Source organism: Phaenicophaeus curvirostris, chromosome 4 (genome assembly GCF_032191515.1).
Source record: "Phaenicophaeus curvirostris isolate KB17595 chromosome 4, BPBGC_Pcur_1.0, whole genome shotgun sequence".
In the NCBI taxonomy this organism is placed as follows: Eukaryota; Metazoa; Chordata; class Aves; order Cuculiformes; family Cuculidae; genus Phaenicophaeus; species Phaenicophaeus curvirostris.
Window position 1 is genome coordinate 63,274,043 of NC_091395.1, and position 22,283 is coordinate 63,296,325.

Here is a 22,283-nt window from a genome sequence, read left to right on the forward strand (position 1 = left end):
TTTCTACAAATAAGATTTGTAGAAATAAGAATAGTATTTGCCTAATTTAATGGGAAGAGAATTAGTCAGCAAATGATCTGTGCTTATTGCAAATAGCTTACACAAATTGCAGTGTGCTTATAAACTGGGGATCAGGGCCATGTAAGAGTCTGACTGGGTAAAAGGGAACAGTGAACAACCTGTTGTCATTCCAGGAGCAGCTTGTAATCTTTCTTTGTAGAAAGTAAAAAGTAATTAACCAAAGGTGTCAAACCAGAGAACGTGAAAGTTCTGTGAGATGATGTTTTAGAGAGAGAGTATGTTAATGTACTTGCTGAAGCTGGGCTCTTCACTTTCCATACCAGTATGCACAAGTGTTTCATGTTCTTTCATTCACACCCTGGCTTGATTTGTTACTCTTACCCTAAGGGCGTATTTATTTAGGTCTGTACTCTGCAGACAGTAAACAGAGATACGTGGTAAAGTCATCTGCACAGAGGTCTGCACTGCCACTTCTAAACTCCTTGTGCCCAGATTAATGAATGTCAAGTTAACTTGGTCATGTCTTTGCTATGCCACCGTCTATGTGGATATATCTATATAGATACATCTTCATGTACTTAGTCACTTGAATTGCTGGGTGAGGAGATGGCAGCCAACATTTCAGTCTCCTGTCTTGCTTTTTGTGTCCTTATGACACCCTTTTAAAAAGTCAAAAAAAGCAAAATTGTTCTACCTATGTTTTAATCTTAAGATACTACTTCAAGGTGACTCAACTGTGTATTTGTTTAATAGTATCATATTTTCTGAATACTTGTTTCCAAGGTTTTCTGCGTTAGGGGTATAAGTACCTAACATAAGGGATCAGATTATAACTAGCAGTGTAATCTTAGTCTGCTCAGTCAAATGATAAATGCTTGCAAGAATTTCTGCCAAGAATTTATTGAAAACAGAAAATGGGAAATGTCAAACGGAGAAAAAAAAAATTGTTTTCTCTTTAACTGTCTATTCAAGCTGTGTAAGCCAGTCATCTGTCATCTTAGTTTTGAAAAGAAACTTGAGTATATTCTTTTTTTCTTCAAACGCAATTTTACTTTGGTATTAAAAGATACCTGTTGTTTGGATTTGCAAAGGTTAGCATATCTTCTTAAAAACAACTTGTCATCTACCGAACATTATACATGCTTGTATTAGGTGGGAATCCTGTCATGTTGTGTCCCCTGTAGTTAGCTGCACTTGATGTGCTGAGATGAAGACATCTTCCTCTGGCTGCTGCTCTTGCTTTTCATTGAAACACATTTTAAAACTTGAAAACATTAGACTTATTCAGCTTTTGTCTTCCAAGGGTGACGAGAACTACTGTGTTTTATATGTTTAGAAAAAATGCTGTAATACTTTTTTATTTAACAGTATTTGAAAGTTTCATTTAATATGGAGTGTTTTTAAGTAGAAAACTTAATATAAAGACTATAGCTATTTCCATAAATACAAATCAAAAGGAACTTGTCATGGTAAATGCATTCATTCTTATTTCCTGTGTTAGAACAAAGTGTTAGCATCATCAATCTGATTCTATTGTGTGAAGTACCCTTATTGTAAGAAGCTTGTCACAGATTTTATATATGACTTTCTATGTCTTTCTTTGAGAGGAAAGAGAATTCCTCATAGACTTTGTACAAATAAGTGGAGGCCCGTAAGAGAGGTATGCATAAAATCAGGCAAAACTAACTTCATGGGCAAGATGCCTTTCTGTTTTTAACCAGAGACTTAGGCATTGCTCACTTTTCGTTTCCCATATTAAGCATACATTTTCTTGTTTTATATTTGTCTTTTGCTTTAGAAGGAGCTGAAATAATAGATTTGGTATTTAGAAAGTTATATTTTTCTTTAATAATTGGCAGGCATGTTTGCTGATAATTCCGATTTTTTTAGAGGAGGAAATGTTACAATGTTTTGTGTAAATTACAAGGGTCTTTGAGCTGTCGTTTTTTTTCGTTCTGAAACCAGTAATTTCCTGTTGTGGCTGGAAATGTTAAGTATAGTTTTTCAAGTATTAAAGTGCAGCACCAGCTTTTATTATTCTGTCTTAGCAAGTCTTCTAATACAGTGTTTGATTTGTTACTATGCCCTCATAGGGAAGCATCAGCAGCAGAGTGTACATGACAGTGAGAAAGTAAACACATGCTTGCAATCAAATTAATGTATTTCATCTGTCTTCAACTAATAACAATCTGTCATGCTATCTATCTGAGAAGGGGCATAAACAGTTTATTTTGTGTTTGGAATAACTTCCTGGAGGTAGTTAATGTGACATGTAGTTTGTCTGACATGAGTATAACCAGATCAACACTCTAGATGTTTTCTTGATAACCTAAAAAAATTACTGAGAAAATCTGTACTGGAACTATATTTATATCCTATTTTGAGCTTCCTTAAATCAGAGTAGTGGCATAGTTTTCAGGACTTCTGTGAAAGAGTTTTCTTTTCTTGGCAGCTATACATTTTTAGTGTGAGAAAAAGATTGAAAGTACTAATAAAAATTTAACTAAGAAAAGCTGCAGTTTGCACTCCAGTGTTTAGGTTTGAATATTCAAGAAGTATGTGCTGTAGTAATCAAAACTAATTTTTAAAAAGTTTGGTAATATACAAAGTCTGATCATACTTGGTACTATTTCTTGTCAAATTAATTCATTATTATTTCTGCATAATTCTGGTAGTATTATTTTTTTTCAGATAATAATAATTAATAACTTCAGATATTTATGAGATACATTTTTAATTTGCACAGAAAGAACCTTTGTGCCTAATTAGAAAATGTACTGCTTGAAATGGGTTGCTTGAAGTTCTAAGCAGCCCATTCAAGTATTCTTCAAAAACTAAGACATTTTGAAATACCTCCATTTTTTAGCGGTAAAACAGTGGGGCACTGATAAGCCGAGGAATAAAAAGCTAGGAAGATTTTTTTATTGCTTTAAAAAAATTATTTTATTTGGGCTGTTGGCAGAATTGGAATTCAAGCTGGGTAATACTACTTATGGCAGAAGAAGCTTGAGAGGTGTTTCTTGAGGCCAGAGCTGTGGGACCTACCAAGCTATGCTCTGCTGAGGTGCTGAGGAGCAGAGTTCTGATAGAGTGATCCTGTTATTCAGAATGCTACTCTCAGTATTCATCGTGATTTCTGTTTTATTCTTTAGAATAGTGGATATTTGGGCATATCTTAGAGAAATCCAGGTTTTATTCTCTTTTTCATGTGCTTTTGCTTATGTGTGGGAGAAGCAGAAATTCCACACTCGGAAATTCAACTGACTGAGCTTGTTAAAGAGTGTATGCTGCATGAAGGTATTACTGTAGAAGAGTATTGTCTTCATCACTCTGTTAGATTTTCAGGTGCTCAAGCTAGGTTTGTTTTTAAAAAATCAATCTGGAATAATAATAAAAAAAAAAGGATGAAAAAAGAGATCATCATATATAGCCCCCTTTTTCATGACCCTGGAGTATTTTCAGAAGAGAAAATATGTACATAATTTTAAGCACATGTAAATCAAATTAATAAATTATTAAAGCGTTTTACTTGTCATGTCTGTGTGGGCTAGTTGTGATAGCTCATTATTTAAACATTATGTAATTGTATACCTTGTGTGAACAGCTGCAAATACTTTGCAGAAAGATTTATATTTCTTTTTTCACAGCACACTATAAAAGAATATATTTTTGTGCAGTGGCCCAGATTAATATAGATGCTTACTTATAACTTTAAACCTATCTTTGATAAATTAAAATACGAAGTAGTTTTAATATGCACAGTATCTGCAAAACCAGATAGTTGTAAATTCTTTTATGTGTTAATACAAATTTTAATAGCGAATACTGTAATTATCAATAAAACAAAAAGTTTAGCTTAAATAAGGTAACTGCCCCATTGTAACAGATTCCCTCACAGTTACTACAATTGCAATCTTTGAAAGTGAAAGATGGTTAGATTTGAATGGAGAGATGCCTCTGATTGAAATTCTCTGAACTGTCTCTTTCATGTTTCTTTTCATCCGTATGGCTTAGAAAACGGTTAGGTTAGTTATTGCTGGTATAATTGTCCAAAATGACTCTGTAGTGGCCTATAGTTTACAAGTGTAGTCTCATGATCCAGAAGGAATGCCAATGAACTACGAAACATTCAGACTCACTTAACATACACTGTGCATGCAACTCAGCTGTTTATGCCATTCTGAACAAGTACTGTCACTATTTTTTCAGCTGCCTGGAAGTACCTGTACAAGTTATATATTTGTGTTTCTTCCAGAATTACCTGAAAGGAAGATTAATGCAAAATGGATGTTTTCCAGCTTTAAAAAATGATAGTTTTACCTGGAGGAGTTCTCCAGTGATGTTATGAAAGAAGAGACTGTCAGCCCTGTGGGAAAGGGAACTAAACAGCATGAGTAGCAGCCTCTACATTCTGCATGAATGGTGTTCTGATGTCTTGTTAGAGTATGTGCAGTTATAGGCTTGAGTGACAATATTCAAATAAAAATACACTATTATTACATTTTCAACATTTTTTAAAACCGGAACATTCATAATTCTTCTAGCTGATGATACATTTTTTAAAGTACTTACAGGCTTCATGTTTGTATCAGTTGTATTATTCTGGTAAATTGTTACACCTTTTTTTGTAATTAATTTTAAGACAATACAGCTGTGGGATTTGATATCACACTATTTCTTGAAGCAAACTCTAGTGAGCTGATTATATTTGTTCTAGTTAATTTTGTTGAAGCAGGTGATCTAAAGTAGTATTTAAGCTGCATGACTATTGGTTTTCTGCGTATGTATTGTGGAATGGAATGAATGGACATGCTTGTTTGTCCCTGCTCAGTGATGTCATGTGCCTTGTTGTAAGTCTTTTTTTATCTTAAAGGAATAGTACATATAATCTAAATACTGTAAGAGAAACATATATGGCATTAATTAATTTACCATTAGTTGTTTCAGAGTCTCAAGTTAAAAAAAGCATAATTACTCAATCAAGACTGAATTGCTATTGAGTGGCTGTGTGTGGGTAGGTTGTAGATCAACCATTTTTGTTTTGTCTAGCACTTTTTAGTGTTTTTTACTGCCTTGTTACTACCAAATAAATTAAAATTTCAGTAACTGACTCTTAGTTTCTCAAGTAAAGTTATATAGGAATTTGACTTTGAATAACTGTTTGAACTGTCTCAAGTGTTTGCTCAGAATTTTTCTATCATTTGGTATCTAGTCTTGCTTGCAGTCATTTAAAATACAATTTCCTTTTCCATTTTGAGTTAGCACTGTATCAGCTTTTCACTGCAAATAAGTGATGTATAGTAGAAATTAAAAGAATAATGAAAATGTTGTTTCTGTAAATAACCTGAAGATGTGATCTAACCACATCTCTCTGCAGTTTTCCTCTCACCAGATATTTTTATCTCACATTTCCAGGAATGCCTTAGAGGGAGTATCTTTGGGATTTCTATGGGAGTTTCATACTTGTCTCCTAGATTCTGTTTTATTTTTCCACCTCGCTAGGTCTCTGTTTAGTCTCACCTACAAATCAAAATTGAACTCTGCAGAGTTCATGATAAACAAGTGTAAGCCTTACCTGCTTTTGCTACAGCAGACACTGATCTATGCTGGTTTCATCTGCAAAGTGAGATTTTTCACTAGGGTCTGTCTGGCTTGGTGCAAGTCATATCTGAATTCCTGAAGTTCCTAATGTATTTTTCCTGTGCTTGTATCTTTATGGGATACCCATATTTTTGAACACGTATAGGCCTGTTTGTTATGGAGCAGCAGTTTATCTCCCTAGCTTTAATTGAAATAACTCTTCACACCAGAGAAGCTTGAAAGTGAATGTTTGGTTTGATTCCAGAGAAGCAAAAGGCTGAGCTCTTGACTAGTTAGAAACAGCCACGAAAGAGGGGAATTAAGACAATGGAGGTAATTTTTTGACAACATCTGGCAACTATGGTTTGGGTTTTTTTATGTAGTTGTCACATGAACCTTTCGGTGTGTATTTCAGGCATAAAAATGAGCAAATGGCAGCAGCCAATGTTGTGGATGTTTTTTTCTTAGAAAGGGACTTCATAATGACTTTGGGGTCCGACAAGCCTCTTTTTCTTTCCTCATCAGGCCAATCAGGGAAACAATACAATGAATTATTTCTCTCCCTTTCCCATTGCCCGTGATGTCCCACTGCTTCTCCTGATTCCAGTTCTCATGTGGTTTATTTAAGTATTCCATTTAATGCAAATATACTAAATGATTCCTGTATAGTCAAGTAATTAGCAAAGTTCTTATACTTCTTTGACATTTTATCTATTGCTTTGCTGACTTCTACTTTAACTGCTGTTCTCGTTGCTCCCGTTTTTAGGACCTTTATAATTTTAGAAATGATAGATTAGTGTCCTCACTGTATTCTGTAAAATTTACACGTCTTGGAGTTGCTTTAGCTTTTTGTGATCAGAAAACATAATTTATTAATGTAGATAGCAGAGTTTGCCGAAGGGTTTAATCCAAAGAACTGATTTGTAACATTTGTGTGCTTTAGGGATATACTGTTTGCAAATAGATAAATCTGTTTTTACTTTTGAAGCTAGAATATTTGTGTCTCCTTTAGATATCCTGTTGTGAATTTCTAGCCATCAATTTAAATTCTAGTTGGTAAAAATGGACCTATTAACTTTCACCTGCTGTTGTCTTTGTCATTCACTTCAGATGAAGATGACCGTGCCATCTGGCATGTAAACTTTGCTTTGGATCTTTCACTATGTGTTTGTGTTTGATGTGTGTCCAAATCATGCATATTCTTTCTTTGAGACCTTTCTTAGATATAGCTTATTACAACCATCACCACAGTTAAAAGGTTCTTATTTTGCATCTTAATTTCAGTAATTCCATTTTCTTAGCCAATTCAATGTTATTTAGTCATTTAGAGTACTCTGTGAGATCATTTTCATGCTTTGTAAAATCAAACTGTATTTATGTATCTGTTTCTCATTCTTTCTATCCAAAACTTATTTATCTTTTCCTTTAAACTTCTCATGGCTTAAGTGCATTCTAGTATCATCCTTCATCCGAAGATATCTATTCCTGCTGTTAATTGGCTCATCAAACCAGCCCACATGGGCCAGCTGTTAAAGTCCCTGCATTCCTTATAAACATCTTTTTAGAAAATCATTTTTCTCCTCCAAATCCCTCCTTAAAGTCTTTTTTGCTGTGGTGTCTAAATAAAAGCTGGACAAGACTTATCTCCTGGTGTGCTAAGAATTCTGCCTGTTGAGCTGACCAATGTCAGATGTCCAAAAAAAAAAAAAAAGACTGGAGGGTAAGGGTAACCATTCACTGCATTTTAGCTGATCTTCGGTAACTGTCTATGATTACGCCCGTAGCCTGTGGCAATGCAAAGTAAATTGAGTTAGCATAGTCATCTTTCATTGACTATGAACTGCAACTTTTTGTAGTTAAATATTTATTAATGCTTGAAACCCTTTTCTTGTACTAAAACTGTGCCCTCTTTCATTGAGAGCTAATGTAACATGAATGGCCTTGCATTTGCTATGGGCTGAGAGTGTGCACATGGACAGTTGCCTTGCCTGGCAGTTATCTGGCGTAACAGTAACTGTACAGTTCGCAGCAGACTGCCCATAATTTGGAAGGCACAAGGTGAAATACTTGTATGTTGGAAGAGGGAGTGAGAATTACAAAAAATCAGAAACATAACTTCAGCTTGATTTTTCACTTCCAGTCTGTTAGAATCTAACATCTTGTGTGCCTTTGATATCTCTACTGTAGTGAAGTATATGCTCCACTATTATTCTCCGTGTTTCTTCAAATAGAACATAGGAGGCATTTGAGGATATGATTTCCAATACGGCAGTGACATTTTCTTCCTGAAAATTCATCAGCCTTTTAGCATGTTGTGTTCTTCCACTCCTTACTCTTTCCTTCCTGGGAAAGAGAGTTTAAAGACAAGCTCGCATGTTACAGTCTTACGTAAGCATGCCATGGTATTTTAGAGGGCTACAGTGTGAATGCTATCTATCTATCTGTTTGTGTATTTTTATTTTAACTATGTGTAGGTTTTTGGAGTTCAGGTATAGTCAAATAAATACGGTGAGTGAAATTTGTAGGTGGGGTTAAAGTTCGAGCTTGTCAAATAAAAATGAAGAAAAAAAGTATATTTTTTTTCTCAAAACAATAATCTCACTGTTGTGTTTTCCAAGCAGCACCTAAAGATAATGTGTGAAGAGTAAAAATAATAATTAATATTCTGGGTTAGGCAGGATGGTGTATTTTATTCTTGAAAGCATTTCAACAGAGGCTCTTTTCTGGTAGTTATTTTTCAGATAAAAAAGTAACTGTTACGTAGACTGCAGGAGTTTTAAACAAAATTGTTATTGACTTTGGGTTTTATCTTAGTAAATGCGTTTGTTCTCCTCATTTTCTTATGAAACTATGTATTCTACCTTTAGTATTATGAAAATCTGTACTACAAATGTTAGTGTTAATAGCTTAGTATTTTAGTCCTTCACAAATTAATGCCTGTGGTAACCGGATGATTTTAGGCCTGTTCTTATAAACAAAGCCTTACTGATGTGCAAGGAACACTAGTATGTGGCAAAACCTCCACATTAACCAAGGTAAGCAGTATAAATGGGGTGTAGGAATCCCCTGTTAGACTAAAAATCTCCAAAAGAAAATCTCCAGAGCCTACAAATTAAAGACCTCCAATATAATTTTAAAATAAAGCCTTTTATGTAGTAGGGGAGCATTTTTTTCAGCTGATAATCAAATGACACTATTATGCAGGCTTACTAGATTTGCAAATTTACAAGTTTTTACAAGTCAGTTGGGTCCCTTCCTCAGGAAATCAGTTTAAGTTTTTTTTCCTGTATTGACTCAAAGAGCCTGGTTGTCCTTAAATCCTTCTGAATATATTTGCCTTATAATTTGACGGCATTGAGTCAACACCCTTATAGGAACTGTAATGCAATAAAAAGAGAAACTGTTCAATATAGTTTCCAGTTACCTTAGGATCAGATTTGGAGAAACTGGAATGTACACAATAAAACCTGTGCAGGACTTGAGTTCCATGTTGTTTTGGAAGCAACCAGTGCTTTTCAACATAAAACACTATTTGAAAGCTTTGCTCTGCTTCCAATGGTCATAAAATGATAAAAATGAAAATTCTTGAAATGTGCATTTGGCTGTCTTTAATTTTCTGAACCATGCATTTCTGGAATTGAAAACTTCATATGCAAATAGCTAAGCATCAATGTTTTTACTCAGCTCAAATTTTTAATTATAGTGAATGCTGCTGCTGTGCTATATTCTGTAATAAAATTCCCTAACTCATTCACATTTTTTACTTAGAAAAAAATATGTAGATTCAGATTTACTTGGTGAACTCTATTTTGTGAAAGTCTTTAAATTACACTGGGATCTCCAGTATGTATTGCGCTTGCAAAAGGAATGCACGAAATTTAGTTCTATCTCAGGTATTTCTACGTAGTTATCAGTAAAATTGTTACAAATTTATTGTGTGTATCCAGAAATTAATTAGCCTTTTATTTCAGGTATGAATTTGTTGCATTTGGCTGTAGAATTTTAGTTGTGGTTTCATTTTAGTTTTGTAAGCAAAATATATGTGAGGTACTTATTTTTATTTTTGCAAATGACTATAAGAAGAAAGAAGTTTTGATTTGCCTACATCTTTAAAGGAAAATATTACATCTTATGTGCTTCTGATGAATAATTTCTAAGGCAGGTAGCCAAGTGGGCTCCATTATAGTAATGTTTCCTTTTTTCAACTTATTTTTAGTTGACTTGGAGCATATGCGCACAGTGAAAGCTGACAAGCACCAACGGTTTTGTCAGGAAAACAATTTCAGTAGCCATTTCGTGTCAGCCAAGACAGGAGATTCTGTAAGTAAGAAAAAGTCCTGGTAGATGTCTTTTTCTTTTTTTTAAGAAAGCCATTATTCTGGGAAATGATATAGTAGTATTATTGTACTTCACGTATCAAACCATTGAGAACTTTGGCTGCTACATGTCCTTTTTGCCTTCCTACTTGCATGAAAAATTTGATCTCTGTGTGTGTATGTTCTTTATTAATTACAGTGGCTTATCCTCTGATTTGCAGTTTGAGATCTTAATATGGAAGTGGTTTAGCTTATACATTACCATGAGAACTAAGACCAACTGGATTTGTTTGCTGTCAGCTTGCAGTTTAATCTGTTCCTTCAATTCAGGTGGAGGAACACCAATATAGAAACTTTCAGCAGTTGGTAATGTCAGTGGGCCCTATTGTGATCAAGTTTTTAATATGTATCCTGAGCCATGAGAGACACTCCCTCTGCAAGTCCATTGAAATCTGAATATTTTGGTATTTGTAATGCTTTGCAGAGCACATTTTTTAACAATCTTTTGACTCTGAGCTAGCCGGCTTATTTGTTTTAGTTGGAAGCCTGTGGAAGAAAAGGTTCTTTTTCAGTTGACTGTATCAGTCAAATTAAACCACACAATTGTTTTCCTTGGTATCTGTCACATGCCTAATGACTTTGTCATTCCCATAAACTGGTCCTGTATCTGTCTTTTATTTATGACAACATAATTTAAGTCTTTGAGACTTCCATGTTGGACTGCCACATTTTGTGAGATAATAGTTATTCTGTGAAGTCTAACAATACTGCTGATAAAAGTGTGGTGAATCCTGGTTTTCGTTATATTTGTGTTAAATCATTGGCATAAATTTTTATTTCTAGTGTGGAAATTCAAGCATTTTTATGCTAGAAACAGAAGAAAAAAATTATAATACTTAAGTCAATGAAGTGTATATCTGATGAAATGTTTCCTTTCTCAAGGAGACAACCTTTTTGTGGGATTTGGTAACAGGAAGAAAAGGCAGTTCTTTTTATAAGGTTGATGTAGTTAACATTACAAACTATGACGAAATATTTTTTACATCTTTTTAATTGGTTAATGAATTACAACATTTCCCCACTATCTATACTGGTTGAAATTTTGTAAACTTACTGTTCAAAACCAAAAGCAAATCTCAACATACCAGGAAAGCATTAAGCAGAAGTCTTTGTTTAAGTATCTTCTAGCAAAAGAAGGTATGAGATATAGTTTACAGTACTTCCATTTTTAGTTTCAAAATAGATTTGAACTAATACTTTCACTATTACTGCATGCTGACCTTTCAAAATCATCGTGTATTTGGGTAGTTGTGCAGGAAAAGATGGGGTGTTTGCCCTGGTCAGTGATTTAAGAGGCCATCCATTACTACTGTGGATGTAGACTAGAAGGGTCTTAAAATACTCAGTTAAGAGAAATGATTTGTTTTGTTTACCTCAGATCTTTCCAACAGACTCATTTGCAAAAGATAATTTTATGTACATAGAAAAGTCCAAAAGCCTCCTCAGGGGAGAAAAACTTGAATGAATGATTTAGTATAATTGACTGTCTTACTGTCTATCAAACTGCATAACTAAAGCACTGAACTCATGCCTAATGTTTTGTGCGCAAAGCATCCTCATGGCAGGTGATAAAGCTCAGTACACCTGAGAAACTGGTGTGAGTTAAAGTAGGTCTTTGGGAAAGATAAGCCTATTCAGGATTTCCCTTTCTTGCTATGGGTACTAGTAGACTAGAACAAGACTAGATAACTAGTTATAGAAAGAGAAATTGTTTTGGAAGCTACTGTGGCTTGTTGATTATGCCGCTAATTCATTACTAGTTTCCTTGTCAGGTGCAAGAATCATAGAATAGTTTGGCTTGGAAGTGACCTTAAAAATCATGTAATTCCAACCCCCTGCCATGGGCAGGGATGGCTCCCACTAGATCAGGCCGCCCAAGGCCTCATCCAACCTGGCCTTGAAAACTTCCAAGGATGAGGCAGCTACAACTTCCCTGGGCAACCTGTGCCTCACCCACCCTCATTGTGAAGAATTTCCTCCCAATGTCTAGTCTAAGTCTTCCCCTCTCCAATTTAGAGCCATTCCCCCCTAGTCCTACCACTCTATGCCTTTGTAAACAGTCCCTTCCCAGCTTTCTTGTAGGGCCCCTTGAGGTACTGGAAGGCCGCTATAAGATCTCCTCGAAGCCTTCTCTTCTCCAAGCTGAACAACCCCAACTCTCTCAGCCTGTCTTCATATTGGAGGTGCTCCAACCCTCTTATCATCTTTGTAGCCCTCCTCTGGACTCTTTCCAACAGTTCCATATCCTTCTTATGTTGAGGATTCCAGAACTGGACACAACACTCGAGGTGGGGTCTCACAGGAATGGAGTAGAGGGGCAGGATCACATTCTCTTCAATCAGCACCCCCAAGTCCTGTATTGACCCAGGTGTAGGACCTTGCACTTGACCATCCAACCAATTTCTTATCCACTGAACTGTCCACCCATCAAATCCACATCTCTCCAATTTAGACAGAAGGATGTTGTGGGGGACTGTGTCAGAGGCTTTACAGAAGTCCAGATAGATCACATCTGTCAGTTTACCCATGTCCACTGCTGTGGTTACCCCATCATAGAAAGCCACTAAGCTGGTCATACAGGATTTGCCCCTGGTGAAGCCGTGCTGGCTGCCGTTAATCACCTCCATTTCCTCCATGTGCTTAAGCTTAACTTCTAGGAGGATCTGTTCCATGATCTTCCCAGGCACAGGGGTGAGGCTGACAGGTCAGTAGTTCCCAGGGTCGTCTTTTCTACCCTTTTTAAAAATGGGCACAATGTTACCCTTCTTCCAGTCACCAGGAAATTCTGACTGCTATGACTTTTCAAATATCATGGAGAGTGGCTTGGTAATCACATCAGCCAGTTCCCTCAGGACTCGGATGCATCTCATCAGGTCCCGTAGAGTTATATATGTTCAGATTCCTCAGGTGGTCACAAACCTGATCCTCCTCTAGAGTGGGAGGGGTTAACCCCCTGGTCACCATCTTATTGTCCCATGGCCCAGAAGGGGTGAGGAGAGCAGTTGTCAGTGAAGACTGGGACAAAAATGTTAAGTATCTCAGCCTTCTCCTCGTCTGTTGATACAAGATCACCCTTGAGTGGGAGTGCGTTCTCTTTAGCCTTCCTCTTCTGACTGACGTACCTGTAGAAGCCCTTCTTGTTGTTCTTCGCTTCCCTTGCCAAGTACAACTCCAGCTGCGCCTTGGCCTTCCTGACCTGAAGAAGAAATAGTGTAAATGGTATTTTTATGAATTTTCATTGAAAATGACTAAATGCACTTACACAGGCTTTACTTTTTGCGGTGACAACTGCATGATGAAAAGCAATGTTTGTTAGTAGTTTAGATGGTAAGCTCAGCCAAACAACCACATGTATGTAATAAACGTATAGCCTGACAATACAACATTCAGCAACAGCGCAAGCTTGAGCTGCTCCTCATTAACATCTGTTGTGTTCTTCAGTCTCATTTAAAATGCAGCTGCCTAAACAGTAAGGTTGGTGGACTGGATTGGGATGAAGTAAAAGTTATTTTAAGATATTATTGCCACCCCACCTTAGCTGTCAAACCGTGTCCAAAGTCAAACTCTGCCACGTTGTCGCATGCTGTACACCACTTTGCTGATTTCCTAGATCACTTCTGGTCAGTGTAACACACATAATGTTTTGCAAGACTCTTCAGAACAAATATATCATTGCTTGGCTTTCATACTGCTGATGTCTTTTAAACATGTGCAGTAGCAGTTTTGGTGATGTTGATGCACAGTTCTGTTGTTCTTGGTTTCAGAAACCTACATCTCTGTTGCACAGTACACTGGTAATGTATTCTCATGCTAAACATTAGTGAATACCCTTATTCATATTTTATAGCACTGCGAGTAGTATTTGAGAGGTGGATTGTGTAAAATCTTGTTTAAACTTAGGTCTCTGGAGGCAGAGTAGAAGTGTTGCTTAACAATCCAGCATACTGTTCATTCCTTGTACCATTGTTGAATTATTTTCTCAAATTTTTAAACAAAATTGCATGTACAAGGGGAGGTTATTCTCAGATGTTTTATGCAGATCATAATTTTGTATATCTTGTTGTTTACAATTCAAGAATGGTTTGATGTATTTGAAGGAACCTCAAGGGTGTCTGTTTTTAGTCATTTAAAGGCAATTTATTTTTTTTCCATAGGTCTTTCTGTGCTTTCAGAGAATTGCTGCTGATATACTCGGCATCAAATTAAACAAAGCAGAATTGGAACAATCACAGGTGATTTTCCACAAATACCTGGTTTTTTTTTTCTTAGCATTTTATTTAGTATTAAAACAATAATACCACTGCAAATTAATAGTTGTCTTTAAAGCAAGCTGCATCTGTTGTTCTGAAGAGCATTGTTTACTTTCATAACAGCTTTTCTTAACATAGCAATTCTTTGTTTTTCTGTCATGATATAGTTGCTAAAACAAGAAAACATATGTCAAAAATCAGGAAAAAACTAATTTGAGAGCTGTTTGTTTAAAACTATACTTAAAATTGTTATACAAATTAAAACCTCTCTACTTGCGTATAAAGGTGTGGAAGACACTCATACGTTAATGACTGTATATGGATGTCAGATACAGGTTTTTATGATGTTTTCTTTTTAAGTCTTTGTATATTTATAAAACTATAATTTTAGAACACTACAAATTTAGGTGATAGAAGGTACAAAGTTCTGTGAGTGGAAATGTTCTAAATCAATATTCTTATTAGACATACAAGAAAAATTATTATTTGTCAGTCACAGAGTCAGGAATTAACTAAGTCAAATCCTGTGTTTGGTTAATATCATGTTTCAGTTTTTATTGTGTGCACATATAATACAGGACAAGAATACTTTCCTTTGTAGTGTTTGTCTGCCTTGGGGAAAAAATATTGAGTTTGTATTCTCTTATTTCTCATTTTATTCTGATGTGCAGATGAGAAATGGATTTTATTCTGATTTAGCATACCCATTCTCAACTGCAGTCAGACCTGTGGAATCATGGATTTGGGTAGCTGTTCCGGCTCACTGGCATCCACAATTATTTTTCTCACTATACCAGTCCCAAATAATCTTCCCCTAAAGGAGCTGCATGGTTTCTGTCCGTGCATTTTATGTTTAGTTCTTTGTGTTATGAGTGTTACCTTGGGGATTTTCTGCCATTTCTTCTGCAGTAAGAAATGGCCGAGAGAGATTTCCAAACATAGGTGGGAAGGGCACCAAGAAGGTTGTCCCCCATGTTCTTTATGTTGGTTAGCACTGAGTTAAGGATGTGAGTATAATGATTTCACTGTGCATGCATAGCAAAACTGCATGTCCTGCTCTGAACTGTAGCAGAGTATTGTTGCAGTTCATGCTGTTCAGTAATCAATCTATGCAAAACAGCTCTAATGAGAACATTGTTTTATGATGTTACAAGTTAGGGGGGAAAAGATGTTTTCACTATTTTTAAAAATCTGAACTGTAACTACATGAACTAAAATGTGAGTACTTGTCTCTATCAGAGATGGAAGTCAATTTTGTTTTAATTGTTCAAATAAGCAATCAGGCAAGAGGTTTTCTAAAATAGCCCCTTTTCCCTTTCCACCTCCTTCTTTCTAGTTTCTGCTTCTAAAAATAATTTTCCTGCCGGGAAGACTGTGTATATAGGTTTAAACCAAAAAGCTTTTATACAAACCCAGTTTCAGAAACCTTGAAAACAAAGATTATACTACTAAGGCAACCCTCACTATGTAACGATGTCTGAGATTACAGTATGCTTATTTTAAATTTATGTTTTGGACCATAAGGTAGCTGTTCTAGTGGTGTAATATCCTGGGACTGCTAGTTGCTACCAACATTAAACAAGTACCATAAAATAAGTCAACAGGTTTATTTAAAAGAATGTTTCTTATGTACAGCATGGTCTCCAGCTTTTGAAATATACAATAAATATGTAATTTCTGAAAGTGTTTTGCCACAGCAGTGTTTACAATCTGTATTGACGTGGTTAACTAGAAAACTGTATTGCAAAGAGTAAAATGGTAAAATGTACTTCTAGTGCATACCTAACAAGCAAAGCTAAGGACCTTCAAAAAGCTGTAATTTAAAGGTAGAGAAATATTGCATATTTTCAAGGATCCTTTATTACTAAGGCACCGTTCATCTAATGTTCTGAGTTCTAGGATTGTTTGCATATATATAATTCAGCACATAGAGTTCTTTAATTTTAGTTTGGGTGTGCAGTTAGCATCAGAACATCAGTCTTAGACCTCTCTATGCTGTTTGGTGTTGTGGTAACTTGGGTGTGCAAATACATAAAATTAAAAGTGAACATGAGATATGGAGTGATAGAGAAAATTGTTGCTTTCTAAAGAAAGTGTCTATTTTTAGGATGCTTTTAAAGTAAGAACCTCTACATAGCCCTGAATCAAGAGTACATAACTTTCTATGTCAAATTGGTATCAAATTTAAGTAGGCTTCTTCCTAACTCAGTATTGTAATTACAAGTTTTAATTTTGTTGAGCAGGTCAATGGAATATGCAATATATGGATTAGGCAAAGTCTATATTATGCAAATTGCAGTACAATAACCTATAAAGAGTTAATGTACATAAATTAAACTCACTGTGGCTCACACATCGGTGTTAATGGGAATTCAGCTATAGTGATTAAAAAAGAAGTTGTCAGGGAAAAAAATACAAAAAACCAAGAAAAACAACAAAAGTAGAAACAAAACCAGTAAATTAAGTTGGACAGAAAAGAAACATCATCATTGCTGTTCAGGTACAGCAGAGTTGCAGTGTTGTGCTAAGCTGTCTGTGTAGCTAAAGAGAGAGATGGAAAGCAACTTCCAGATTTTGCAAGGTCCCGCTAATCAAGCGTAGTTTCAATTTATTCTGATCAAGTGATAGTTCTTTGTTGCCAGTAAAATGTTTGATTCCTTTTGAGAGTGCTGTTTTGAGTGGGCTGTAGGAATTGCTCAAATATAAGTCAGTGAGAAGTTGTATCAGAGCCTCTGTCTGTTAGCTGTATCTTAAGGTTCATTGTTGTATGGAACCAAATACCTTGGTCAGTTGTTAAGATAGGAAGGGTAAAGCTTTTACATAAAATTGGAGAAGGAAAACTTTAACCTTCATGTCCTCAGGGTGATGAACATTAATACATTTCTCTCAAGAAATGTCCTTGTCTGTAGCAGAAAAGACTGAAGTAACGTGTTGATGCCGTTTCCCAAACGCATAGAGCTGGTCTCTTGGCTGGAAGGAGGTTAGATGGTGCTGCCCTTAGTAGTTTATGGTTTACCACAGACTTTTTGTGTGACTTGTGACAGGTACAGGTTCCTTAGAGTGGTGGTGGTTTTTTTGTTGGTTTTTTTTTCCATCTGTAAAATGGGCACTGAGCTTCCTAAAACTGTAGAACAGTTATGTGCATGTCTTCCTTAAAATTTTTAGGCATTTAATACTCTAGCTATTGGACTATAAAAGGGGTTAGATAGATGGATAGATGGATAGATAGACAGATGCTATAAACAAACAAAAAAATACAATAGTAAGTGTGACTCACCCTTAAGTCAGTAAATATGCAGGTGTTGACTTAGGTTTAACTTTTAAACAAAGAGTAAAATACGTTTTATTTTTTACAGATGTGCACTCTTTACACACTGGATTATATATTTGAATTTTCTGTATTTTCTGTAATGTGAGGTTTCCTTGATTTGAAAAAAAAAGACAAGGTTGTTGCTCGAATGTGTTTGTTAGAGAACATTAGATGTCTTCATTCAGTCTAGGTGGTAATAAGGTATAAGATATAATACTGAGTTTGTGTTAAATGCCAACAGTGAAATGCTGTATGTGAACTATGTTTTATGATGTATTTCTTCATTATTACCAAGTGTCTTGTATTGAGAGTAAGCTTTAAAAATTATAGCACATTGATTTTATGCCTGAAGATATTATTACTTGTTTTTAAAATCAATTATAATTGTCGCAGTCACCAGGAGTATCTTAGAAGTGACTCATTGGTGGTTAGAAATAAGTATCAGGAATCCCAAACACATCATTGTAACTTGTATGCATTCGTGGGGCTTGACTCATGGCTCTTGAGCTTTGACTGACAGAACTGCAGATGCTCTTGTGAAAAGTGGTTGGGGTTCCTGGTGCCCTTCAAATTAACAGCACAGCTTCTGTTAATTAACTGTGAGAACAAGCCTTAGAAGTTTGATTATTTTGCATGCATTTTTTTAGGAAACAGCACAGCAGCTTGATATCAATGCAATGTAAGCTATATGTTACTGCCCTCTTGCTGGAATTTATCACTCTCACAGCAGAGTCAGAAAATGGAAGGTGATGGTGTGCGTTGGCCACATCAGGGTGAAGTTGAGCAGCTTAACTTAAACTGCTGCCGAAAGTTCTTTCTAAGTGAAGCTGCCAGACTTTGTGCTGAAGTGAATGAGATGCAAGTACGCATTACATTCCCCCAGCTGTCCTTTGGCAGCAGTGACCTCCAGCAGAGGAATAGGACAGGCATTTGGGGGTGGTAAGTTTTTAAACTATCTCAGCTAGAGCTACTAATCCTTGTCTTTTAACATGCTGAGATGACTGTTAATCAAACCTTTATTTGCTCAAAACCGTGGCGAAACAAAGAACTAGATTACTTTTTATGCATGACTGGAAAGTAGAGCATGTTTTTGATGTGGCACATTTCCAAAGTAAGAAAATTGCAGATTCTGACTTATTTTCAGTCCTCAAAATACTCTCCCTTTTAAATTGCAAGGGTCTGATGAAATTTGAGGAAATAGCTCCTTTACTAATCAAATGTTTTTCTTTCTATATTTTGTACTTTCAACTGTAGTGTAAAAATGCATGGGGTACAGCTTTGTTCATTAGCATTGGCAAGAGCTAGCATTTTTGTAAATGGTGTGTAGTTTTCTCTTTTACTGCATGCCAGTTCAGCACACTAGAGTGTGTGCCAGATTGGTACAATAAAAAGTTTGGCAGATAAGTCAGATCTGGAATTTAGAGCACCTGCACCAAGAAAGGTTGTTTCCCTTATTAAGAGTGGTTTAAACCATGGTGGTGGTGTGTCTGACAAAGAAACTGATACAACGAAGCCCAAGTATTTAATTCAATTAAGTTAATAAAAGAACTGTTGCAGTGGTTTTTTTTTTTACCCTCATTTAGATGAAATTCCTTTAGAAAATCCAAGTCATTTATGATAGTCAGCTTCTTGCTACAACCTGCCTAAGCATGGGTCACTAACCTGCCTGTGTTTACAGGATGGGATTTAGAGCAAAGTTTTGAGGAACGACTAATTGCCTACTGATTGCAAGATTCGCCCCCCCAGGCCTCAGCTCCAGTCGAAAGATTGGAATGAAGAAACTAGGTCCTGTGAACTCAGATAACACTGTTTAATGCTAAAACTCCTGCTACTGCCTAACATGGGATTTGGCAACCTTTTCCTTGATAACATCAGGCCAGGAGTCCAGTAAATCAACACTCTTGTCCACTAGATAAGATAATATGAATGTGATCAATTAAATTCAAGAACAGTAAATCAGCTCAGCAGCTAATAAATCCAGATCCCTTCCCAGCCAATTCAACAATTGTTGCTTGTTTGACATGTGGGTTTTATTTACAGAGGTAATCTTTGGCATATACTGTTTATATATTCATATAATCCAGGTATAGATAGTTTCCTTTAAAAAACAGTATTATTCATTCATCCATTCATTGTCATCTTGAAAATACGTTGTGTAAAAGTTGAAGTGTTTAAGAAAATTATTAAACTGGTTTAGGATATCTTTCATAGCAAGCTGACCTTTTCTGTTACTTCTTTGTTGAAATTGTTCTGTGATTTTTTTCCCTTTGCCTGAACACTATGAATAGTGAGAAAACTTTCAACAGTTTTGTTCATCTTCAAGGGGAAAGATGAGAACCTTTTGTTTTTATATGGGGTGAAGAGAAGTCAAAACTTTGCAGTACTTAGATTTGAGGTTGTTAGTTTGTCACTGGTTTTGATTCTGTATTCAGTTATAATGTGATAGATAATGGAAAATATGCATGTGTGCATCTAATGCACTTGTTACAGTTTTTGATAGGAAGCTGACTAATGTGATATGTAAGTATCCTAGGCTTAAGGAATAGGCCATTGTCATATTTTCTTTGCTGAATTGCCTTCCTTTCATTCTGTTCCTTCTCAGCCCTGATGCTGATAATGATGCTTTCAGCTAGACATGATGCTCTACAGAAAAGAAATGCACTTTTGTTTTGCTTCTGCATAGTCTTGTTGTCATTCATTTGCTCTTTTCAACTACTGATCAATCTCTCCATTTTTTTTCCTTCTCTTTCCTTTTTACTTTCCTCTGCTTGCCCTCTATCCATTATGTTGATACATGATTAACAGCATGTTGTCAGGGCAGAACTAGTGAAATATCCTGAAGAAGATAACGAGCGCCACAACACTTCCAACTGCCAGAGCAAAGTGTGCTCAATGCAGTAGTTCAGGTATTGATAGAAAACTTGGGGTTTTTTTCAAACTGCATTGCTTTTATGTGAAGTAACAACTGTTACAGTAAGTTCTATTGGAAAAAATATATTTTATATCTGTAAGTACTTGTAATACTTAAAATATTAATCTAGAACTCTGTACAATTACTTAGTGCTTCTAGTAACCAAATAGTTCATAGAAATTTTGAAATACTTCATGTTAATATATTAGGAAGGTCCTTCAGTGCTGTATATTCAAAATATTACATCTGTATTAGGAAATATTTATGGTATGAGGAGATTCTTATGTTAACTTAGTCTTTAGTCAGCCTGCTTATCAAAGCTTTTTTGAAATATGGTTGTGTTTTACATTCTGCTTTTGAATTCTGTCCATACTCTCCTGTGCAGTGCTTGGAGTAAAGACCAAAAGACAAACTTCTGTACAATTTTCAATTACTATTTAAGCAGTTATTCTTAAAGAATTCATAACCTAGTCTTTGTAAACAAATATTGTTTTATTACTTCCAGACAAAAAAAATTCATGGAAGTAAAACTGTATTAATTGCTTTTGCAAAAAAATCACATTCTATTTGTGGTGTTGTGAAAACCTACCAAGGTACTTCCTTCTGCTTATTATGGATAAACTGGTATTTAGAATGAGAATTAGAACCCAATCAGACTTTCTTTAAGGTAATTAAAAAAACTCTAAAAGGTGTCTATTTTGCCTTGTATTTCTCAGTAAGATATCTGTTGAATGCTTTGCCAGCATGAAGATTATAGTTTCTGATTGTTACTGTGTTTTCTTTTATGACAGAGGGTGGTGAAGGCAGATATTGTCAACTACAGTCAGGAGCCCATGACAAGAACCGTTAACCCTCCTAGAAGCTCGATGTGTGCAGTTCAGTGACCATGCTGTTCTTCTCCATTTTGATACCTTTGGCGCTCCTCCTACTGGTGCTCCTGGCACAGGCTCTGGGGTTACCAGGAACTTTGTTTTAACAGTGACCAATCGCAACAATGCAATTAGAGGTTTCAAAAACGTCTTGCACCATTGTATGTTGAGAAGCAGCAGGCAGTTTTTTGACTGGATGACATTCAAACAGGGGACCACACACTTTGAAAAATTAAGATCTTGGTTATTTTAGATTATATTTAAATAAAGGAGTATGTGTTTATATATTTCCTTCTGTCTTGACTGATGAAAATGGATGAAGAAGTCTTGCATTCAAAATACTTTTCAAGAAATCGTCATGGAAGGGTATTTTGCCAAAGTGTTTTAAATTTTTTTTTTCCTTTTTCACCTGTGATCTGAACTAACACTCAGTGAAATGTAACTTGGAAAAGCGGTTGCTGGAATAATTTTAACAACGTAATATATTTTATCTAGGGATAATTTAGGAAGTATTCTATTAATATATATACATAGTGCAAAATGTATAAATTGTATCCACTAAGAAACAGTGCTTGAAATAAAGCTGTAATATTAAAATATTTTATGCAGTCTCAAGTTATCTCCATGGATGCTCTGAAAAATGCAAGGGTTTCTGTGCTGTGTATTTTTATTACCACATCAGCGTTACTTCTTGCAGTAGTAGATACGTTCATATGTCTTCACGAATATGGATGAACATGGACTGTAAATGTTGAGTGAAATATTCAGCATGCATTAGAAACTGTTGATAGATCAATTAGGATCAGTCATTTTTAATAACTAACTGGATGACTTTTGGCCTGGTACTCTTCCCTTTCTAATTCAGAGTAAAAGACAAATAAAAAGCTGTCTGCTCTGTGATCATCACACTTCTCCCCTGTTCCTTTTGTGGCAGTCTCTTTAGGTATGCAGTTCTCTCCTGGCACA

At 35.7% G+C, this 22,283-nt stretch overlaps 1 protein-coding gene across 2 annotated transcripts in view; it reads left to right on the top strand.

Moving 5' to 3' along the window:
* Positions 1-21,916, top strand: part of RAB28 (RAB28, member RAS oncogene family) — a 68,775-nt gene extending 46,859 nt beyond the window's left edge. The window contains exons 5-8 of one of the 2 annotated variants that reach the window (XM_069856309.1): positions 9,818-9,921; positions 14,132-14,209; positions 20,343-20,443; positions 21,240-21,916. In XM_069856309.1, the coding sequence (XP_069712410.1) occupies positions 9,818-9,921; positions 14,132-14,209; positions 20,343-20,438 (278 nt within the window). In that variant the 3' untranslated portion in view covers positions 20,439-20,443; positions 21,240-21,916. The remainder of the gene's footprint in view (positions 1-9,817; positions 9,922-14,131; positions 14,210-20,342; positions 20,444-21,239) is intronic. The other variant, XM_069856310.1, reaches the window with a different exon arrangement.
* Positions 21,917-22,283: the final 367 nt, after the last annotated feature.